The 18,438-nt window shown below is 49.7% G+C and overlaps 9 protein-coding genes across 9 annotated transcripts; 5 read left to right on the top strand and 4 right to left on the bottom strand.

Moving 5' to 3' along the window:
* Positions 1 to 286: 286 nt before the first annotated feature.
* On the top strand, positions 287 to 2,098 carry N7517_006767 (isocitrate lyase 1; the record flags this gene model as incomplete). Its single annotated transcript, XM_056724497.1, has 4 exons — positions 287 to 490; positions 559 to 714; positions 772 to 1,667; positions 1,738 to 2,098. The coding sequence occupies 4 exons, from the start codon at positions 287 to 289 to the stop codon at positions 2,096 to 2,098; spliced, it is 1,617 nt and encodes a 538-aa protein (XP_056580747.1).
* Positions 2,099 to 2,387: 289 nt separating this feature from the next.
* On the bottom strand, positions 2,388 to 2,987 carry N7517_006766 (nuclear transport factor 2 family protein; the record flags this gene model as incomplete). Its single annotated transcript, XM_056724496.1, has 4 exons — positions 2,388 to 2,504; positions 2,571 to 2,669; positions 2,738 to 2,809; positions 2,883 to 2,987. 4 exons carry the CDS (start codon positions 2,985 to 2,987, stop codon positions 2,388 to 2,390), a joined length of 393 nt encoding a protein of 130 aa, XP_056580746.1.
* Positions 2,988 to 4,365: 1,378 nt separating this feature from the next.
* N7517_006765 (ankyrin repeat domain-containing protein) lies at positions 4,366 to 5,252 on the bottom strand (the record flags this gene model as incomplete). The annotated part of the gene is made up of 2 exons (XM_056724495.1): positions 4,366 to 4,926; positions 4,968 to 5,252. 2 exons carry the CDS (start codon positions 5,250 to 5,252, stop codon positions 4,366 to 4,368), a joined length of 846 nt encoding a protein of 281 aa, XP_056580745.1.
* Positions 5,253 to 5,935: 683 nt separating this feature from the next.
* N7517_006764 (uncharacterized protein) lies at positions 5,936 to 6,266 on the top strand (the record flags this gene model as incomplete). Its single annotated transcript, XM_056724494.1, has 2 exons — positions 5,936 to 6,016; positions 6,117 to 6,266. 2 exons carry the CDS (start codon positions 5,936 to 5,938, stop codon positions 6,264 to 6,266), a joined length of 231 nt encoding a protein of 76 aa, XP_056580744.1.
* A 1,087-nt stretch (positions 6,267 to 7,353) lies between these two features.
* On the top strand, positions 7,354 to 9,629 carry N7517_006763 (hexadecenal dehydrogenase; the record flags this gene model as incomplete). Its single annotated transcript, XM_056724493.1, has 5 exons — positions 7,354 to 7,493; positions 7,546 to 7,776; positions 7,868 to 8,667; positions 8,723 to 9,082; positions 9,583 to 9,629. The coding sequence occupies 5 exons, from the start codon at positions 7,354 to 7,356 to the stop codon at positions 9,627 to 9,629; spliced, it is 1,578 nt and encodes a 525-aa protein (XP_056580743.1).
* A 565-nt stretch (positions 9,630 to 10,194) lies between these two features.
* N7517_006762 (putative AP-3 adaptor complex subunit mu) lies at positions 10,195 to 12,176 on the bottom strand (the record flags this gene model as incomplete). The annotated part of the gene is made up of 3 exons (XM_056724492.1): positions 10,195 to 11,599; positions 11,662 to 12,081; positions 12,133 to 12,176. The coding sequence occupies 3 exons, from the start codon at positions 12,174 to 12,176 to the stop codon at positions 10,195 to 10,197; spliced, it is 1,869 nt and encodes a 622-aa protein (XP_056580742.1).
* A 223-nt stretch (positions 12,177 to 12,399) lies between these two features.
* N7517_006761 (uncharacterized protein) lies at positions 12,400 to 12,728 on the top strand (the record flags this gene model as incomplete). The annotated part of the gene is made up of 2 exons (XM_056724491.1): positions 12,400 to 12,478; positions 12,547 to 12,728. 2 exons carry the CDS (start codon positions 12,400 to 12,402, stop codon positions 12,726 to 12,728), a joined length of 261 nt encoding a protein of 86 aa, XP_056580741.1.
* A 405-nt stretch (positions 12,729 to 13,133) lies between these two features.
* N7517_006760 (uncharacterized protein) lies at positions 13,134 to 13,919 on the bottom strand (the record flags this gene model as incomplete). The annotated part of the gene is made up of 1 exon (XM_056724490.1): positions 13,134 to 13,919. One exon carries the CDS (start codon positions 13,917 to 13,919, stop codon positions 13,134 to 13,136), a length of 786 nt encoding a protein of 261 aa, XP_056580740.1.
* A 659-nt stretch (positions 13,920 to 14,578) lies between these two features.
* On the top strand, positions 14,579 to 18,185 carry N7517_006759 (uncharacterized protein; the record flags this gene model as incomplete). The annotated part of the gene is made up of 4 exons (XM_056724489.1): positions 14,579 to 14,692; positions 14,895 to 15,035; positions 15,095 to 18,022; positions 18,078 to 18,185. 4 exons carry the CDS (start codon positions 14,579 to 14,581, stop codon positions 18,183 to 18,185), a joined length of 3,291 nt encoding a protein of 1,096 aa, XP_056580739.1.
* Positions 18,186 to 18,438: the final 253 nt, after the last annotated feature.

The raw sequence follows: 18,438 nt of genomic DNA, 5'->3' as shown, positions 1-18,438 counted from the left end.
AATGAATAGAGTCCTGGAGTACCTAGGCATTGGAGGTATTGGCTCCCGGTGAGCCGAGCGTTTACCGACTGTGACGCATTTGAATGTTTAATAAGTACCCCGGCTTTCTCTGGCTTGTGATCGGGTTCTTCTCTTTTATTATAGCTTTCCTTTCCCTTCTTACTTTTATATCAATTTCTTTCCGTCTATACTTGGACTAGTATTGAACAGACGTGACACTTCCTGCACGCCTGAATATACCATTTGACTATATCTGCACCCATTTTTCTGTATTATACCAAAAGTCATGGGTCTCCACGAAGATGAGGATCGCCAGTTCGCGGCGGACGTTCAGGCCGTTCAGAACTGGTGGAAGGACTCTCGGTGGCGCTACACCAAGCGGCCTTTCACAGCCGAGCAGATTGTGGCCAAGCGTGGTAACCTGAAGATCGATTACCCGTCCAATGTGCAAGCCAAGAAGCTCTGGGGTATTGTGGAGTCAAACTTCCAAGTAAGTTTAGCTGGGATATATCGACCGTCCGCGATTCTATAGATACTAACTATACACTTGACGAACAGAACAAGCAGGCCAGCTACACCTACGGATGTCTTGAGCCTACCATGATCACTCAAATGTGCAAGTTCCTCGATACTATCTACGTCTCCGGCTGGCAGAGCTCGTCTACCGCTTCGTCAACCGACGAGCCCTCCCCCGATTTGGCCGATTACCCCATGGTACGTTGAATATACTGGCGATATTGAATTTGGCGCATACTTACAAGTACCCTATAGGACACTGTGCCCCGCAAGGTTAACCAGTTGTTCATGGCACAGCTCTTCCATGACCGTAAACAGCGCGAGGAGCGCGTTACCACCCCCGCAGGCCAGCGAGGAAACGTTGCCAACGTCGACTACCTGCGTCCCATTATCGCCGATGCCGACACCGGACACGGCGGTCTGACCGCTGTCATGAAGCTGACCAAGCTGTTCGTCGAGCGTGGTGCCGCCGGTATCCACATTGAAGATCAGGCCCCCGGCACAAAGAAGTGCGGCCACATGGCCGGCAAGGTCCTCGTTCCCATCAGCGAGCACATCAACCGCCTGGTTGCCATCCGTGCCCAGGCCGATATCATGGGCTCCGACCTCCTGGCCATTGCCCGTACCGACTCCGAGGCCGCCACCCTCATCACATCTACCATCGACCACCGCGACCACGCCTTCATCGTGGGCTCCACAAACTCAACCATCCAGCCTCTTAACGACCTGATGTTTGCCGCCGAGCAGGCTGGCAAGAGCGGCGCTCAGCTGCAGGCAATTGAGGACGAATGGACCAGCAAGGCCGGTCTCAAGCTCTTCAGCGAAGCCGTCATCGACACCATCAACGCCGGCTCCCACGCCAACAAGAAGAGCCTCATCGACCAGTACCTCGCTGCCTCCAAGGGCAAGAGCAACACCGAATCCCGCGCCATCGCCAAGAACCTTACCGGCGTCGACATCTTCTGGAACTGGGAATCTCCCCGTACCCGCGAGGGCTTCTACCGCTACCAGGGCGGCACCCAGTGCGCTGTCAACCGCGCCATCGCATACGCACCCTTCGCCGATCTCATCTGGATGGAGAGCAAGCTGCCCGACTACAACCAGGCCAAGGAATTCGCCGACAGCGTTCACGCCGTGTGGCCCGAGCAAAAGTAAGTTTTTTTTTTTTTTTTTCACTGAGTTTCCTGTCATACTAGAACCTCAACTAACAAACCCCCCTAGACTCGCCTACAACCTCTCTCCCTCCTTCAACTGGAAGAAGGCCATGCCCCGCGAGGAGCAGGAGACTTACATCAAGCGTCTCGGCGCTCTCGGCTACTCGTGGCAATTCATCACCCTGGCTGGATTGCACACAACCGCGCTTATCTCTCACCAGTTCGCGAAGGCTTACTCGCAGAACGGCATGCGCGCCTACGGCGAGCTCGTGCAGGAGCCTGAGATGGAGCAGGGTGTTGACGTTGTCACCCACCAGAAGTGGAGTGGTGCTAACTACGTTGATAATCTGCTGAAGATGGTTTCTGGTGGTGTGAGCAGTACTGCTGCTATGGGTAAGGGTGTGACCGAGGATCAGTTCAAGAACTGATTTATGGTGTCGGATCATGTTGATACCCTGATGGTCTTGGCTGTCTATCGCTATATATGTGCTTGATGTCTTGTTTTACATATGTTGATTGTGGCGTTTTCCTTTTTTTCTATACAGTCTTGATTTGATTCCCTGTCGGTCTTGCTCTCCTGTTGGATGAGTGGGTCGATTTATTTTGCATTTTGGAAATCATAGCATGATTAATTCTTGTCTTGAATGAATGTGGTTTTTTGAAGGTATTCTGTCGAATTTCCATTCCATATGACCCTGGTAGGATAGAGGTTATCTATTAAAGGATAAGCCTGAAGATATGGCTGTAGACGAAGAATCCACCGGGCTGTCCAGGTATAGGCTGCAGAGAGAAAGTCGCCGTAAAGTGCAATGGCTTATCAAACGCATTGTCAATCTGTTGCATCCAAGACCAGGTATTAGCTATAGTCACTTTTATATGTAGATAGGATATATCGCTTACGGCTAGATTCCCAGTAACAACCACTAGTACGCCTCCATTGATGGATGGGGTTGCGTCATTCGTGTTGATCATAGTCTTCACAACCTTCAGCTCGGGTTTCTAAAGACGATGTGACAAGTCAGTCATGGATGTTCATTACTTGTTTCCTTTAACAACGAGAAACTCACAGTTAAGGCTGATATGATATTCTGCGCGCCTTGATGTTGGCTGCCCTCCCATACTAGCATCGACTCAGGACGCTAATCCAACGTCAGCTTCCCTCCATAGATTTTATAATCAACTTGTCTCCATGTTCCTTGAATTAAGACGTACATAGAGGGAGAGTAAGTTGTTCCTTGCGTCCGCATTATCGAACGTGTTGAAGTAGTGCTGAACAAAAGAGTCTAGACGAAGTTGAAAATTATTAGTCGGGTACATATTTCGGTATGAGAGTTGTAGAAGATGGATAGAAATAGTGAAGGTCGGGGTGCATACTGGATATTCCTTGAAAATCCATTGTTTGCTGAACGTAAGACTTGTTAGCGAACTTGACACGGTTGCTCTGGAACTTCTAAGGGCGTGTATGTATGTATATATGTAAGATGGTTGCAAAACGTACAGAGCTAGGCTTTGGTTTCGAAGTGGTCGAATGTTGTTGGGTAAAAGCAGGATTGTAGTGGTTAAGATGCAATCATAGCTCCAAGCACACATTTATATAGTCGAACACAAGGTGACCCCTACGTAATAAGAGAAAGAGAAATGTGCTGGCAATGCATGGAGCTATTACGAAATCTACTGACCGCTGCTTTCAGCTATGCAGCCACAAAGAAGTAAATCGGCCTACTGATGATTGATCAATATCTAGTTTCCGCTAGGCAGATCGGGCAAGGATAATCTATGTTCTGCACGATGTTATCTCGATCTGGTATTCTTCAGCCGATCCCAATCAGCTTCACACCTAGTCCACCACGGGCCATTACGCTATCTCTGGGATAAAAGCTTTAGTACGTGATAGTGCAGGCTAAAAGCTTTCAAGAGTGGTGCTATTATTTGCTTCCTGGCTACGCGTATTTAATTTAGCCCTCAGATTGGGAAGACAATCGCCGATGGCCGCGATCTCAAATGTGCGTGATAGATCTCAGCCCCTCTTTATCCACAACCGTGTCGCTAGCTGCACTATACTGTGCATATTGAACTTTGTGCTCTTACAGTTTTCTTTTGTCGCCACAGATGATTAGCTTGCTAATTGCGAACTATATTATTTGCTTTTCCGATCCGAGGTGGGTGTGGATAGATCGTGGGGTTCCCTAGATGCCAGATATCTTGATGTGGTTGGAAGAAATGAATTATCGGATAGCAAGTGCTGTCATGGGAACAACTTGTAAGAAGGTTTATGATACAATGTTCGACGCTATGCATTAGCTTAATATAAGGTGAAGTTGCCGTGCCATTATACATACAATCAGCCGTCTACTCGGTGGTTAGAGCTAGAAGTTGTGATTCGTATTTGTCTCTAAATCTCTGGGGTAATATCAAGCACCAAGGTCTATGATATTTGAATATGTAGTCTCCTAGGTAATCTGTTATATTTGCACTGCTAAGATGTAGATATACTGGCAGATGCCATTTCCATCGGCAAGAGCGAAGCTATATCCATATAATAGAATTTGGGTGAATATCTACAATTCAACTTCTCATCCAATTCACTTGATCAAGCCACCAAAGACAAAACTCTCCGCTGCCCGTTTCGGCGAGGCCGACCACTTCAGCCTCGATAAGTTCAGGGACAAACAAAAGTGCTACATACAAGAATACTTTACACTATCTTCTCCGTCTGCTTAATCTGTTGGAAAATTTGCGTGATAGCTTCTTGCCCACGGAAGATCGCAATCTGTGCCGCCGTCCACTTTTTATTTCCTGTTGTGAGGGAGACATCTGCGCCAGCATCGAGCAACATCCGGACAATCTCATCATGGCCGCATTCTGCTGCTGCCGAGAGCGCCGTATACCCGCTATAATATGAGCCTTGAGCATCCACATCGGCTCCTGCATCTAACAGTTGACGGACAATCCGGCGGTGGCCTCCAAAAGCCGCAGCTTGAAGGGCCGTAAAGCCACGATACCTTACGGCGGGCGCATTCACATAGGCTTTGTGATGTAGGAGAATTTCCACGACATCGGCGTGACCGTTCAATGCAGCAGCTTGAAGTGCGGTGCGACCTAGTGTCTTAGCGGCAGGTGCATTGATATCTGCGCCTTGCTCGAGCAGCCATTGTAGTAACTCGATATGGCCCCCTCCGCGGCGGCTTGTAGGGCAGTTCGGCCCATATACGGATGGGATGGGCGGTGGATCTCTGCACCCGCAGAGACTAAGTATCTGACGATGTTCAGATAGCCCGTTCCAGAGGCCAGTACTACCGCTGATCTGCCACCATTGTTTCCTCCAGGAGCGTTAACGTCTGCGCCTGCCGCTAACAGCATCTCAACCACGGCGAGATGTCCATTATTAGAGGCGGCTTGAAGGGCTGTTTGCCCATAGTAACCTTTAGCGGGCTCATTAGGGTCCACTGGTTGGGCTAAGAGCCGCTGTACTTGGCAAACATTCCCTTGGGCAGCGGCAAGCTGAACAGGAGACCATTTGCCCTCATCGTCTGGTTCATCAAGTTCAGATTGCTGAGTTGATAGAAGTCGACTTTCCTGCATCTTGAGACTATATCTTGTTGTTGTTGAAATTGTTTAACGAATATTATTATGCATATTGACTTGGAGGGAAGGTGTTTATCCGGTTAAAACGGAATCGATCCATGCGAGACAAAACCAAATCCACCGTAATCCAATCAGACGCTAGTAGTTACAAACGATGTGTAAGCGAAGGATCCCCGGAGCTCTGGGGTGATTTTTCAGGAACATACTAGATGTAAGGAGTAAGTAGTGAAATGATGTGCAGTGAGGATATTTTTGTAGCCTCACATACTGCCTTATATATGGAAATACAAAACTACACCCAATACTTTGGAGGTCCCACTATACATGTGCTATACAAAGAGGGGTTGTGACCGACGGAGTTCCGAATGCAGATCATACCTACAAAATAAGCACTTCTAAGCACTTAGTCTAAGCACTAGGCCTAAGCACTAGGCCCATGATAGCCACCCCTAAGGCCTATGGCCCATTGGCAGCCACTCGACTGATGTCACCACATAGCCACACAGTAGGATGACCCCGTGACCATTCTTAGACGGTTACGTGCATATGCGAGTTTACAGCAGTGGATATGATTGGCTAGGTAAAATCGGGCATCGTGCTTCCAACCTGGCTTGTTTACTAACATAAATCACCCGATTAACTTACTTTACAGTGTGTTCATCCTAAGAACGTGGTCAATAATGGAGCATGGGATATCGGCTTTATGTCAATATCTGGCAGAAATTGAGCAACCTGAGGTCGAGGCCAAACGACAATTAAGCGTAATAACGCTCCAGAATTGATATATCCGACAGCAAATTCAAGAAACTACCCTTCCCGAGTTTCTTGACGCTTGACATGTTCACTTATTCCTTAACCTAGCTATACAACCAAACCAAGGCTCACTCATCGACCAAAGGCAATCATGCAAATGCAGACAACAAGCTTTGCCCAGCTAAGATCCGGAAGTGGAAGGGGGCTCCATTAGAGCAGACAGCTATCTGGGCCGATCTCATGCGCAACGATTTGTAAAAGAGGCACAACAAAAAAGGTCGAGCTCAGAGTACGACATCGGCTGTTTTCAATGGTTAACGATCGAGATGCGTGTCGCCGAGGTTATCATGCAACTCTACACAAGCCCCTAACGGAGATGTATTGGTCAGGGCGATTGGCCGCGAAACAATGCTATAAGTCTCGACCACTTCTGGCTCAGTCACGAAGGCCGCTATGCCGACTACCGACTGCCGACTAGAGTTGTGAAACAACAGGGCTCTGCTGCGAAAGTGGACTAGTTTTGTGTATGACAAAGCGCCACATACGCTCACGCTCGATCATAGAAAGGCTAGGCTTAGATATAGAACTCAATAATGTGATCCGTTATCAACGCTAGAAGATTTTAGCTGGCACATTATAGCTGTAGTAATAATATAGACATCTTTATATATAATTGAAAGAGGGCTAGGGTATAGATATGTGTCTCGACGAAAGAGTTATATTTCTTGTTTCACACGATGACCCTCCATGTACACTATTATTTGTGCCTCTGGGCTTTGCAAGCGAAAATATGTACTTGCATCTACATAGCCAAAGAGGTTCATAATTGTGCTACATTATAACTCTTATATTTGAAAACTAGGGAATAATAGACCTACATAAATTCCCATAGGTACATATAAAGGTGACCTGTCTCCACTTGCAGAAAGCGGGGCAGTTCGTGTGAAGCCGCGGTTATGAACTTTTATATATGTGCATATATATATATATATATATATTGTACATATTGTACAACTATATCAAGGTAACATTGAAAAAAGCCAAATATTACTATGTACCTATGTATCTTGAATTCCTACTTTCAATTCAAAAAAAAAAAAAAAAAAAAAAAAAAAGAGAGAAAGTCAACCGGGTCAAAGGCCAAAACCAGGATGAGCCGAGAGCTTGGAGCATGTGCGGAGCCTTAGGACTAATAGGGGTGAGCTAAAATTGCCTAGGTAACTCACAACAGGAATGGCCCTTGTAGATCTTATTGAGCGGGGAGACACTTATATACCCGTGAACAACTTCCCACTTTTTTCCTCTCTATCTTCTTGACCTTAATTTATCTTAATTTATTTTCATCATGGTCGACCTACCTGAATTTAAAGCTACTTCGCTGGACGAGATTCCCGCGCGTGTCTCCACAGCCCGCAAGGCCTTTTATGAGCACAAGACTCGCGACTTGGAGTTCCGCCTCGTTCAGCTGCGCAAGCTGTACTGGGCGTGAGTACTCAATTCTTTTGTCTTTTCGGTCAATTAATTAATACTTTCCCAGCATCAAAGACAATGAGGAGGCTATTATGGAGGCCTGCGCCCAGGATCTGAACAAGCCTCGGTTCGAGACCAACCTGGGAGAGAGCGGATGGATCCTGAACGACATCGTCTTCACAACGCGCAACCTGCGCAAATGGGCCAAGGATGAGAAGGCCTCCGATATCGATCTCGCGTTCAAGTTCATGAGCCCCAAGATCAGAAAGGATCCTCTGGGTACTGTGCTGGTCATTGGGTACGTCTCCCCCTCCCCCTCCCTTGCGATGCGATACGATGGCGATGCGCATAAGAATACCCCGAAGGCTAACAAGCTCTTTCTACTCTAGTGCCTTCAACTTCCCCTTCCAGTTGACCCTCGGCCCCGCCATCGGTGCCATCGCCGCCGGAAACACAGTCGTCATCAAGCCTAGCGAAAATGCTCCCCGCAGTGCCGCTCTCATGCAGAAGATCATCGAGGCGAGTCTCGACCCCTCGTGCTACACAATCATCCAGGGTGGTATCCCTGAGACACAAGCCTTGCTCGCCGAACGATGGGACAAGATCTTCTTCACGGGCGGCGCCACCGTCGGACGCATCATCGCCAAGGCCGCTGCACAACATATGACCCCCGTTGTGCTCGAGCTTGGCGGTATCAACCCAGCCATCGTGTCCAAGAGCGCGAACCCGCGTCTCGTCGCCCGCCGCATGCTCTGGGGTAAGCTCCTGAACGCCGGCCAGGTCTGTACCTCACAGAACTACCTGCTCGTCGACAAGTCGCTCGTTCCGGAGGTCGTACAGGAGTTCAAGAACGCGTACAAGGAGTTCTACCCCCAGGGTGCTAAGGGCTCGCCTGATTACGCGCGCATCGTCAACGAGGCCTCCTTCGCCCGTCTCAAGTCCATGCTTGATAACACCAAGGGCCAGATCCTTATGGGTGGCACTATGGATGAGAAGGAGCTGTTCATCGAGCCGACCGTTGTCCAGGTCGACTCGGTTGATGACTCTCTGTGTTCGCAGGAGAGCTTCGGTCCCTTCATCCCCATCTTGCCCGTGGAGAACCTCGACGAGGCCATCAGCCTGGCCAATGGTGTCCAGAGCACGCCGCTGGGTCTCTACCCCTTCGGTAACAAGGCCGATGTCGAGAAGAGTAAGTCTTGTACCTGATAATCTGCAAAGACAACCATCCTAACCCTCTCCCCTAGTTGTGTCTTCCACCCGCTCCGGCGGCGTTTCCTGCAACGATGCCGCGCTGCACATTCCAACCCTGCCCTTCGGCGGTGTCGGCGAGAGTGGCTACGGTGCTTACCGCGGCCGCTCCAGCTTCGACGTCTGGGTGCACCGTCGCCCCATCACCTCCAGCCCAGGCTGGCTGGAATCCATCCTGGCTATCCGGTACCCACCGTACGCCGGCAAGATCAGCAAGTTCAATGCTGCCAGCGCCCTGCACCCCGACTTCGACCGCAACGGCAACAAGCTGAGTCTCGGCTGGCTGCGCTGCATCCTCACTCTCGGTGGAGGCAGTGCGAAGGCTGGAGCCGGCAGAGCTACTGTTCTTGCTGCCAGTAAGTAATCCCCCTATTTTTCTTCATTTCGTTTGCCATTTATGTGAATATTTTCCACATCTTGCACAAATCTGTCTCGTGGGTGGGTTTAGTCTGGTCCTGGAGACTTTTCTCCTTCAGATGAAGAGGAGGATTGAATTCCAAGATCCCCAACCCCCGTCTGTGGCTTATATGCTTCAGGCGATGAAGACGCATAATCCCTGCCTCTGCTATATACCCCCAACCCCATGCATTGGCCTAATTCTGTTCTATCCCGTTCGAGGATGTCTCTCGTTATCATACCTTTCCTTATCACACCATCTTACCTCCTTTCCTTGAACATACTGTCATACCCGGAATCGAGGAAAGAAATACTCATAATCTGTGAATACCAATGAATCTGACCTTTCTTTACCTCTTGTCCCCTTTCATTCTATTGCGTTTCCCCTCTATTCCAATCACTTCAATCCGCATATCAGACCTATCAAACCTTTTGGAAATTACAATCTAACCCGTAATAGTTGCCTACATCGTCCTGCAGGTCCTCGAACGCCGATCGAAATTGTGAACGTGAACCCTTGCCCCTGAACTTGGATACCCGTTTTGATCGACACTATCCCATCCAATCCAGGTAGGGTCTACCCCATTGGTTTGGCGCTGATCACTCCTTATTTTGGTATGGATGCGTTGGCCTTCGACTTGGATGAGCATTTGTGGATAATATTTGGGATCTCTCTACAGTAAAATAATTTGCCATGTACGCTTTGGATTTAATCGCTATTGGGTTATTTCTTTTGGATCTTCGAGCCATGTATACGTTCAATAAATTTATGTGTTTTTTTTTTGGTTGTGGAAGTGTATTACATACCCCTGTAGGCAAGCGTGTAGTTTATTTAGACATCATCGCATTGGCGTTGGAGCCTTAGAGCTCCCCACAATAGGGAACGGAGGCTTTGTACAAATCCGCTAGGCCGCGGCATTACATCGAAATACACACCTTGAAAAACATAGACAGATCTAACATTCATATCATCATTCATGCTGTCTAATGCAGTGATTATCGAATGCGCTATCCAAACCAGACAATGCCTTAGATCATCCGAAGAAGGAATGTTCTCAAGTACATTAGGCTCTCAGCAGCGCCGTTCCACGCCGCGATTACTCACGCACAGGTACTTGACACCCTTGTAAGGCTTGACGCTCTCGCCTAAGCCGCGACTGCGACGCTGGTCGATATTGAGACTTTCCACTTTGATACCAGAGGGAAGCCAGCCTCGCACGGAGAAGGATACAGCCGCCGAGTTGGGCATTAGGCTTGCATTGACCTGGGCTTTGGTTCTGCGCGTGGGGCGGGATGTAGATGATGGGGCGAAGAATGCGGGGAGGTGGGCGTTAGGCTGAGATTGTGATTGGGGAGGGGGTGTGGGGGTGTGAGGTATGGAGGGATTTGGGGATGGAGTTGCAGCTGCAACGGGGTCTTCTTCCGCGTCTTCTGGTAGTAAGGCAGCGGAGCGGGATGATTTCTTTGTGGACTTCTTCTTCTTCTTTTTGCGCTTGGAGGGGTCGGAGGATCGGGTTTTCTTTGATGTACTGGCGGTTGCATCGTTGTAGGAGGTAGGAGCGTCGTAGTAGCCTTGCAGGAGGTTGGCATTGGCATCTTCGTCAGCGTCCTCAACGCTGTCATCAAGGTCATCATCAGCGGATGGATAGCCTGAGACGCTGCAACGCAGTGTGGCGGTGCCAGTCAATGTTCCGGCGTCCTTGCCAGTGGGAATTCGCCATTCGAGGAGCCCGGTTGTGGGAGAGAATTGAGCGTCACCACGGCTGGCCTGCATGTCCGTGATATGGCGGACGGACTTTGAGATCGGTACGCTAACGACAACCTCTTCAAGTGCCGGCCCAGAGCTCCCACTCCCACCTAGGAATGACGGTGTTGATGTGCCGGATCCGCCTCGGGTAGCTCCAGGCCGCGAGGATGAGCTTTGGCCCGGGAAATTTGTGTTCAAAGTCAATCGAACCTCAAATTCAGATCCAGATGATCCGAGTGATTTACGGATATCCACAATAGCGGGTAAGAAAAGCTTTTCCATATGACTTGGTGGCTCATCCAGGTCGGGGTCTATAGGAAGGAGATCCACTTCATATCCAGCCAAGATAAACCGCCCATCGGGGGGTATGAAGCTGAGCTCCCCCGGACGTTCCTTCCATCGAGCCAGTCGAACACATGGGTGGAAAACTGGTAGTTCGATCTTGCGGGCAAGGACATGCTGACCACCTGGCGCTGATAACGATAGCAGTAGGTCCGGGACTCCCGATATCTTCGCAGTGAATGCAATAGTTCCGGATACCAATGCAGACAGCAGTCGTCCCGAAGGAGCCATAGTAACAGAAAGAGATTCAATGATGTCGACATATAGCTCATTAGAGGTATGCCGTACACCGGGCCGTCGCCAAGGAATGGCGGGTCCTTGTGATGCACTGGCGGCGGCGAGAGATTGCTTGAGAGGATTCGTAGATCCTAGTGCTGGAGAAGATGTACTAAACCCCCGCGAACACATTAATACCAGATAATATCGGTTCTCAAGTCAAGAGCTGCTCACCTAGGTACTCCGATCCCACCTAGTAGCTTCCCCACCCACCCGGGAACTTCAACAACCTCCTGCAATGCATTGGGTTCGGTGTTGCATACCGTTCCCCCGTCGCACATTTCATTGAGAAGCTGCGCAACAACATCGTAATTGGCCTGGATCTTAGTTGTGAGCAGCGGCGCTCCAACAAAGTCCTCGAGTACATCGATCACGCGGTGCAGGAATTCCAGTGCCAAAAGCGGCTCCGTGTCGACTTCGCTTATTGCAAGAAACAACAGGTTCGACTCAACCGTCGAGAATACCGTCACCGGCGGTGAAGCGCTAGGGATGTACAGCAAGGAAGGACGTGGCTCGGCATGAGCAAGGTAGAGGGGCAGGATGGCGGAGGCCGAGGGCGGGCGGGATCGATATACATGTTCGACGATAGGGACGCTAGGGAGGACGGGTTAGTGTGGTCTTGCAAGCCGATGCGGAATATCATACTTTTGCTCGTCATATATGTAAACGGCATCAATCTCGCCGCTCATTGTGATAGTTGTCTGATGATGAGGTTACTTGCTGTGTCGGCGTACTTAGATTGCATAGCTCTCGTGTTTTGCCGCCGATTCCCGCCTTCAGATAACTTTTGGGAGCCAAACCGAGATCAACTCATAGTACCCGGACTCTGTTCATTCGGTGCGCCTTTCTTGTTCTTATTCTGAACAATATTGAAATAAGCTCTATATCACATTTATCTCTGATAAGCGCGCCATGAATACCCAGCCAAAAGACGCCAAGCAGGCTCTGGCCGAGGACAAGTACGACGACTGTCTGTCCTGCAGAGTGACTGGTATGTTTATTTTTAGCCTGTGACTCGGGCTGGTATTACCAGTATTTGACACTAACATTCCGCAACAGGATCTGCTGCTTTTATTGGCCTCGGAGTCTACAGCTACTACACTGGAATGGCCAATCTCCGGAAACAAGAGAAGGCCATCATGCAAGGCGCCACAAAATACAAGATGGGCTCGCGCAAGCTGGGGATTGCCTCAATTTCCGCGACATTAGTGGGAATGGGGCTGTGGCGGGCGTTTAATTGAGCATTGTACGATGAACACATATTAAAACACATGGGATGTGATGAAGGGGTTGCGCAGGGTGTTTGATAGCGAATGCAGGTTGGAAGCTTTGTAAGATATTGATTGTTATTTAGTTGCAAGCCAATGATAATTGCCACTCCGGGTATCGGGTATCACCACAGGCATATCCGTCTATATGCTATATCACAAGAGGAAGGGAAAAAAGAGAAGGAAAAAAAGACAAAAAGACATAAAATATACCCAAGGAAGAAAAAGAACAAAAGAAAACCATATGCAAAATGCCCCTTCCTTGTTATGCACCCGAAAAGCACCTTCATACCCGAAATCTCAACCAGCCACTGTGTGACAATCAGAAGGGGATGGTCGTCACTTCGTCATCATATAATACTTTATCCAGGTCCAGGGTTAGGTAAAGCGGCCTCGTTTCCCACCTCCTGACGCATCTCGTCCGTTGTTAAGTCCTGATAGATCGAAGAAATCCGGGAAAGTGAACTTCCTCTTAGACCCAAGACTAGCGGGGGACTCCCGCGGCGAAGGCCGCGCATTTGATCGAGGGTGGTTGTTGTGACGATGGTGTGGTCGACTGTTGCGAGGCATCACCGAAACGCTCACAGGAGCGCCGTCCTGCATGGCCGTAGATGAGTTGTCCGATGACTGCACCTCCATGTCGAGTTCTTGACACTGAGGGTATGTAGGACCGGCAGAGAATGTGAAGACGGCAGGTGTAGCGAAAGAAGGTGTTTCGTGGAGTTGTGTGGGAGGAGTGATCGGCTCTGGCTTGGATGTGGGTACAGGCGCTGAAGTGGGGGGCTGACGAGCAATTGTTTCTGTTGTAGGTTTTTCTTTGCGAGCTGTAGCTGGAGTAGCACTTCGGTCACGCTTGTCGGCCTCTGCGTCTTCATCGCTGCTTTGTGATCCAGTTCCGTCACATTTTTCAGTTGCCCATTGTCGAACCTTCCACCCCTCACCGTCTCCGAGACCGAGGTTCTCACGGTCAAGGAAGTGAAGCAGATCCTCTATCGCATCCTGGTATCCTGTTGACCTTGCCTGAGCTTGTTCACATACTGCATTCTTGTACAGATTTGTGACAGACAGAGCCGCCGCCTTGAATTGCTGAAGGAGTTGCTCCGGAGGTTGCGGGCGGGGTGTCGAGCTCGGGAGAGAGGTATTGAGGGACCTCATGGAGTCCATGGCAGAAGACAATGTCAAGGCCCTATTGGGCAATAGGTTTGAGGACAAAAGTGTTTGTGTTGACAACTTCGTATGTCGTGCGTCGTTCCTCGGTGGACAAATGGCAATAGAGAAGAGCTTGGAGGAGGTGGTGAAAGAGAGCAGTAGGAATGGGAGGGACTGTAGCAAGCAAAAAGGCAGGAGCGAAGACACCCAGGATTAGATATATGCAGGCAGTCGTTCACCCAGCTGTGCAACAATAAGCGGCACCAAGATGTGTCAACGGAGGAACTTTCAAGGTTGTTGCAGATGACCGCCTTGGCCCGGTAACGAGAAGCCCACTTCCGACGGAAGATCAATATTCCGAACCGCAGGCCCTACTGAAAGGCGGTATGTTCATTTGCCATCGACGCGCTTTGAATACCTTCAATAATCCTAGTCTAGAATTGTTCAATAGCATTCATTCTATGGGACCCCCCTTGATGAGTTGCTTTAACTGTTGAATTTATCTTGGACTATATTTAGACAATCCTCCTCACTTCCTCACCACTTCGACGGCAGTTCTTTCTTCCTACACTACGCGATCCGACAGGTCGCGAGCTTCCGATATTCTTTGTTGCACACTCAAAGACGTGTTTGAACAGCGAACGCACCTGTGCTCTGTTCGCCAACGATAAAACATGGCTCCTGCCCTCGCGTCTGATCCGGTCTCACAGGCTGATACTCCTATGACTGATGCAAATGACGACACGGTCCCTTCGGTGCCCGTGGATAGTGCCGACGCGCAAATGACGGTATGTGAAGGTGTTCGTACTTGTTTGTCTATAATAAACCGCTGCATGGTCAACCCATATATTGCCTTGCCTTTTTGTCTCATCCCATGCTAATTTTCTTTCGCAATCTAGAGCCACCGAGACACCCCAGAGTATACGGTAAAGATGCCATTGGTTTACAACGCCATGTATTAAAGAGGGAAAGCTGCTAATTGTTGAAAAGGACTCCGACACAAATCCCAACACCACTGAAAGCAGCGTTGCGGGCGACGCCGCTGCCGATGGACGCAGGCGCAGATCTGAGGCCAACCACCTCAGAAAAAACATCCTAAACAAGAAGCATGGCCGCCTCGATACTACGAAGGTATGGTTCTTAACATAAGATAGCCGACAATGCCTTTGCTGATAAGTTATGTCTTGCAGGAGGATGATTCGATTCGCCGATTCCGATACCTTCTCGGTCTAACTGACCTGTTCCGCCACTTCATCGAGACGAATCCAAACCCCCAGATCAAGGAGATTATGGCAGAGATCGACCGACAAAATGCAGAGACGGAGGAAAAGGCGCGCAAGGGCTCTAAGCGCACTGGAGGTGCTGGTAGTGAGCGGCGCCGCAGGACCGAACAAGAAGAAGACGCAGAGCTGCTACAAGATGAGAAGCAAGGCGGCGATAGCACCACCGTCTTCCGAGAGTCACCGGCATTCATCCACGGTGAACTACGTGATTACCAGGTCGCAGGTCTGAACTGGCTCGTTTCGCTACACGAGAACGGTATTTCCGGTATCCTAGCCGATGAGATGGGTCTCGGCAAGACCCTGCAGACCATTTCGTTCCTGGGCTATCTACGTTACATTCGCGATATCAACGGGCCTCATCTGGTCGTCGTGCCGAAGTCAACCCTGGACAATTGGAAACGAGAGTTCGCAAGATGGACCCCCGACATCGATGTCCTGGTGCTCCAAGGCAACAAAGAAGAGCGACAGCAGTTGATCAATGAGCGCTTAGTCGAGGAGGAATTCGATGTTTGCATCACCAGTTATGAGATGATCCTCCGTGAGAAGTCACACCTGAAAAAGTTTGCTTGGGAATACATTATCATTGACGAGGCCCATCGGATCAAAAACGAGGAATCATCGTTGTCGCAAATCATCCGTCTTTTCAACTCACGCAATCGGCTGCTGATTACTGGTACTCCGCTACAAAACAATTTGCATGAACTGTGGGCTTTGCTCAACTTCCTTCTTCCAGATGTCTTCGGCGATTCGGAGGCATTTGACCAGTGGTTCTCAAACCAAGATTCTGACCAAGACACTGTGGTACAGCAACTCCACCGTGTTCTGCGCCCTTTCTTGCTTCGACGTGTGAAGAGTGATGTCGAGAAGAGTTTGCTGCCAAAGAAAGAACTCAACCTCTACGTCCCAATGTCTGAAATGCAACGGAGGTGGTACCAGAAAATTTTGGAGAAGGATATTGACGCCGTCAACGGCGCCGCTGGGAAACGCGAGTCCAAGACCCGCCTGTTGAACATCGTCATGCAACTTCGGAAGTGTTGCAACCATCCCTACCTGTTCGAGGGAGCTGAACCAGGTCCTCCGTATACGACCGACGAGCATCTTGTTTTCAACTCGGGAAAGATGGTGATTCTAGACAAACTCCTGAAGCGCATGCAAGCGGATGGTAGTCGTGTTCTTATCTTCTCCCAGATGAGTCGTGTACTGGACATCTTGGAAGATTACTGTGTGTTCCGAGACTACAACTACTGCCGTATCGATGGTACCACGGCGCACGAGGATCGCATTGCTGCTATTGATGACTACAACAAGCCCGGATCCGATAAATTCGTGTTCCTTCTGACCACCAGAGCGGGTGGTCTGGGTATTAACTTGACCTCGGCCGATATCGTGGTTCTCTTCGACAGCGACTGGAACCCGCAAGCTGATTTGCAGGCCATGGACCGGGCCCACCGCATTGGTCAAACCAAACAGGTCAAGGTTTTCCGGTTTATCACAGAGCATGCCATTGAAGAGAAGGTTCTGGAGCGAGCAGCCCAGAAACTGCGCTTGGATCAGCTTGTCATTCAACAAGGTCGTTCCGGACAACAGGCTGGCAAAGCATCTTCGAAAGACGACCTCCTTGGCATGATTCAGCACGGTGCTGCCGAAGTATTCAACACTAAGGGCGGAGATGCAGCCGAGATTGCCGAAGATGAGGATATTGAGACTATCCTGCGTAAAGGCGAAGAACGAACTGCAGAGCTGAGCAAGAAGTACGAGACCCTCGGCATTGATGACTTGCAGAAATTTTCCTCTGAGAGTGCATATGAATGGAACGGCAAAGATTTCACCGAGCGGAAGAAGGATATTGGCATCAGTTGGATCAACCCAGCTAAGCGTGAGCGTAAAGAGCAATTCTATTCCATCGATAAATACTACCGCCAAGCCTTGGCCACTGGAGGCCGAACCGCCGATACAAAGCCCAAGGTCCCACGTGCTCCTAAACAAATCACTGTCCACGACTGGCAATTCTTCCCTCCTGGTCTCCACGAGCTTCAAGAGAAGGAGACGGCCTATTTCCACAAGGAAATTGGTTACAAGGCTCAATTGCCCGAAGGTCCCGAAGAGGAGCTCAGTGAGCGAGAGGCTGAGCGAGACCTTGAGCAACAGGAGATTGATAACTCTGTCCCGCTTACCGAAGAGGAGCAAGCCGAGAAAGCTCGTATGTCAGAAGAAGGCTTTGCAACCTGGAACCGACGTGATTTCCAGCAATTTATCAATGGATCTGCCAAATTTGGTCGCACCGACTACAAGGGTATTGCTACCGAAGTGGACAGCAAGGAGCCGAACGAGATTAAGGAATATGCCGAAGTCTTCTGGCGCCGATACACCGAGATCCAGGACTATCCTAAGTACCTCCGAGTCATCGATCAGGGTGAGGAGAAAGTGCGGAAGATGGATCACCAGCGGAAGATGCTCCGCAAGAAGTTGGAAATGTACCGCGTGCCGCTTCAGCAACTCAAGATCAACTACACTGTGTCCACCACCAACAAAAAGGTCTACACAGAGGATGAGGACCGATTCTTGTTAATCATGCTGGACAAGTATGGAGTCGAGGGCGAGAATTTGTATGAACTCATCCGTGACGAGATTCGTGAATCACCTCTATTCCGATTCGATTTCTTCATGCTCAGTCGTACGCCCGTGGAAATCGGTCGTCGCTGCACTACTCTGCTGAACACTGTGGCGAAGGAATTCGAGCCCAGTGAGGGCAAAGGCCGCGGTCGCGATCGTGATGAGGAGGAAGAGTTGGAAGAAGCGCCCCCTGCCAAGAAGAAGGCTAAGAATGGAGCTGCTGTAAGTATCGTTCCATCGATTATTTATGATTTTCGTGCTAACTTTTTTTTCCCAGCCGACTAAACAGGCCAAGGCCACCAAGGGTGGTAGCAAGACGGCGTCTGCGGCCAGTTCCCGAGCTCCCAGTGCGGCTGCAACCAAGTCTAAGACTCGCAAGAGGTAATCATGTGGATTGATCCACGAGTGTGTACGTTCCCAGTTTGCTATGGTTATTGGTGATTTGGGTATTGGGGCGGTTTTGTGATCGGCGCAGATGATTTAATGTATTTTTGTAATTGGAATAGAGTTACTTGTTTTACTACCAAAGGCTTATCGTATAATCCCTGCATAATCCTTGTATAATCCCTTACGGAGTACTCCGTACATGTGTAGAAACCCCCACCGGACTCCGTATCACCGTGCATATCGGATACCAC

Source organism: Penicillium concentricum (assembly GCF_028827145.1).
Source record: "Penicillium concentricum strain IBT 3081 chromosome Unknown utg000002l_segment0_segment0, whole genome shotgun sequence".
Taxonomy (NCBI): Eukaryota; Fungi; Ascomycota; class Eurotiomycetes; order Eurotiales; family Aspergillaceae; genus Penicillium; species Penicillium concentricum.
The sequence above is the reverse complement of the archived record's forward strand: the minus strand, read 5'-3'. Positions and strand labels throughout refer to the sequence as shown.